Raw genomic sequence first — 2,500 nt, forward strand, 5'->3', positions numbered from 1 at the left:
GACCATTGGACAGAATGCTTTAAAGCCACTTATCAGAGAGAGGGAGAGAGAGACAGCGAGAGGCTAAGAGAAGTAGAAGCAGCAGAAGCACCACGCTTTGTGGAGGGTCCACTCAGATGCGGATGCTCGTTGGTTCTGCAAATGAAAAAAACAGCATTTCCAGCAAACGTGTTGCATGTCAATGTCTAGGAATGTCCGGAAAGCAAACAAAACCCCTCCCGAACAATTTTATCCATCCAACGAAGGAATACGACATTCTCCGATCCCTTTCCTCTGGTCAGCGGGTCAAATTGGGTAAATAAACAGAATTAAGGTACGAGGTGAGCAGACGCCGGAAGCTACCGCTACCCCTTAATACTCATCTAATCGTGCTCAGGACGAAACTTGTTGTGTGGATTGCATTTTGTTTGCAGGGCCTGGATTTTTCGTTGGTTTCGTTGCGCTCCCAGAAAGCCAGTTCCAAGAGATCCATCCATTCGTAGGGCTACGCTTTTGTTGCTCGTCGGACTGGCTTGCTTGTGCAAGTGCGAGATGAAAGAAACCGGAAACGGCCATTGTACTGCTGTACAAAAGACTTTTCCTCCTCGTTATATGACGTTTATGATCTCCTCTCATTGAAACACACACACACACACACAATTGATGCTCAAACGATTTGGCCCCTGCGGCGCTCTCAATGGATCAAACGGTAGCAGCAGACCTGCTAGCGGTCAGTATAATTTATTTTAAGCAATATCCTTCCTCCCACTAAGCAATCCACACACACACACACACACGTGCGCGCACTGACGGCTGATCGTGAAGGACGACTTTTATGATCCGGTGCCACGAGCCAACGCATTGTGCTGGGCGAACCATTGTGCGATGGGCTCGGCACTTGCAGTACCAAGTGCTCCTACACAGCATCATTATTCTGCAACAACAACAACAACAACCGCAACAATGAAAGGACTCCGTTTCCCTCTCCCTCTCCCACTCTCTGTCTCAGGCGGACCAACCCGGATAAAGGATCCACGCAAAAGGAAATCCTTCATTTTCGCTGCGCAGTGAAAGTGAACCAAAGGGAGCCACGTGACTGTTGCCTTCGTTGTTCACGAACACAATAGAGAACACACAGTGGGTGCATGTTGTTCAAACGTCGTCCCAAGGGTAGGAGAGGAGTATATCCACTACTTCTAGTATGCTCCCATCCCATTTCCCTCATTTTTTCTATATCCTCTGTTTGTGTGGTGACCTCATTCGTGATGAAGTGTGCGAAAGACCACAGAGATGCGTCTAGAGCATGACAAACGAGAAGCCGGGCCAGAGAGCGAACCGGAACATATGTCAACCCCGTTCCCACCGACCCACCGCTCGCATCAAGTGAGCCATGATTGCGCGAGTTGACGTTTGGCTCGCGTTACTATGCCAAAAACGGGGGGTTAAAATGGCAAAATAGAACGCATCGAGAGTACGCGCAGAGTGTTTCCGTTTCGAGTCCTGCGGTCCCGGATGCACTTTATGCGCCATCAACAGGCTGTTAGTGGAGTAACCACGGTTTGATCGGAAGGAATCAGCGCAATCAGTGGATAGCGTAGAAAAAAAACGAATAGGATAGACCTCAACGCACAGCTTTAAACAAACTAGAACCCGACGATTGATGAATGAAAGATTGAAAATGAAAGAAGGCAAGTCACTTTTAGTAAAACAAATGAATCTGGAACATTCGTTTGCTTTTATTGATATGACTCGAGTTGATAACGTTCCATCTTCCAAGCACAATTTCTATCACCTTCCACTCACAGGGCGTATCATCATTTTGCTCGATTTCAAAGAATATTTGCTGCCCCGAAAAGTGTTCCACATAATACCCTTAGAATCTTCGGTGTCCGGAAGCTTTCCTCGTAGATACTCTCCATTTAAATTGCTGGAAAAACGATAAGCGTTACACGATTTTTAATTTGCTTTCGTAGCACTTGCAGAAACTCATCACTAGAACCTACCTCTTATGACACATGTAAAACCACCAGCCACCACCAAACTTAGCAGCACAGTTAAAAACCGCTTTGCTATTATCACGATCGTAAGTCGAGAAGCTTTCGTTCAGATGAATGTCCAGTGAGTTGCCGGCCGAACAGGAAACGCACTGGCCAAGTTCGAGCAGCGCGTACTTTACACTCTCTGCCCCGATCCGGAAGTGGTCGTACCGTGCCGTAGCCCGGCCACCATCAAAGTCCTCCAGTTGCACCAGCAGCTCGTGGCGTGCCACGTTCGTCAGACGATGGATCTGGTCAAGACCAAGCCAGAACTCGCCCCGTAGTGTACCGAAACCTCGCTTGTAGTCCTGCCAATCGCGCATAAAGTTAACTGATCCGTCCATCCGACGCTGTATCACGGTCCAACCGCCACCCTCGTACGTCTGCTCGCAGTACACCGTCATCGGTTCCTGGAACGGATAGTTCGGATCGATGCGATAGATACCGGACGTGGTGGCCGGTACTTGGCGGCAACTAGCGACCAA

At 48.6% G+C, this 2,500-nt stretch overlaps 1 protein-coding gene across 1 annotated transcript in view; it reads right to left on the reverse strand.

Moving 5' to 3' along the window:
• Positions 1-1,704: 1,704 nt before the first annotated feature.
• LOC125955057 (ficolin-1-like) overlaps positions 1,705-2,500 on the reverse strand; it is a 1,157-nt gene continuing 361 nt past the window's right edge. The window contains exons 1-2 of the mRNA XM_049685895.1: positions 1,983-2,500; positions 1,705-1,906 (exon numbers count right to left, since the gene is read on the reverse strand). The exon at positions 1,983-2,500 is cut by the window's right edge and continues 361 nt beyond it. Of these exons, the coding sequence (XP_049541852.1) occupies positions 1,768-1,906; positions 1,983-2,500 (657 nt within the window). The 3' untranslated portion in view covers positions 1,705-1,767. The remainder of the gene's footprint in view (positions 1,907-1,982) is intronic.

Source organism: Anopheles darlingi, chromosome 3, assembly GCF_943734745.1.
Source record: "Anopheles darlingi chromosome 3, idAnoDarlMG_H_01, whole genome shotgun sequence".
In the NCBI taxonomy this organism is placed as follows: domain Eukaryota; kingdom Metazoa; phylum Arthropoda; class Insecta; order Diptera; family Culicidae; genus Anopheles; species Anopheles darlingi.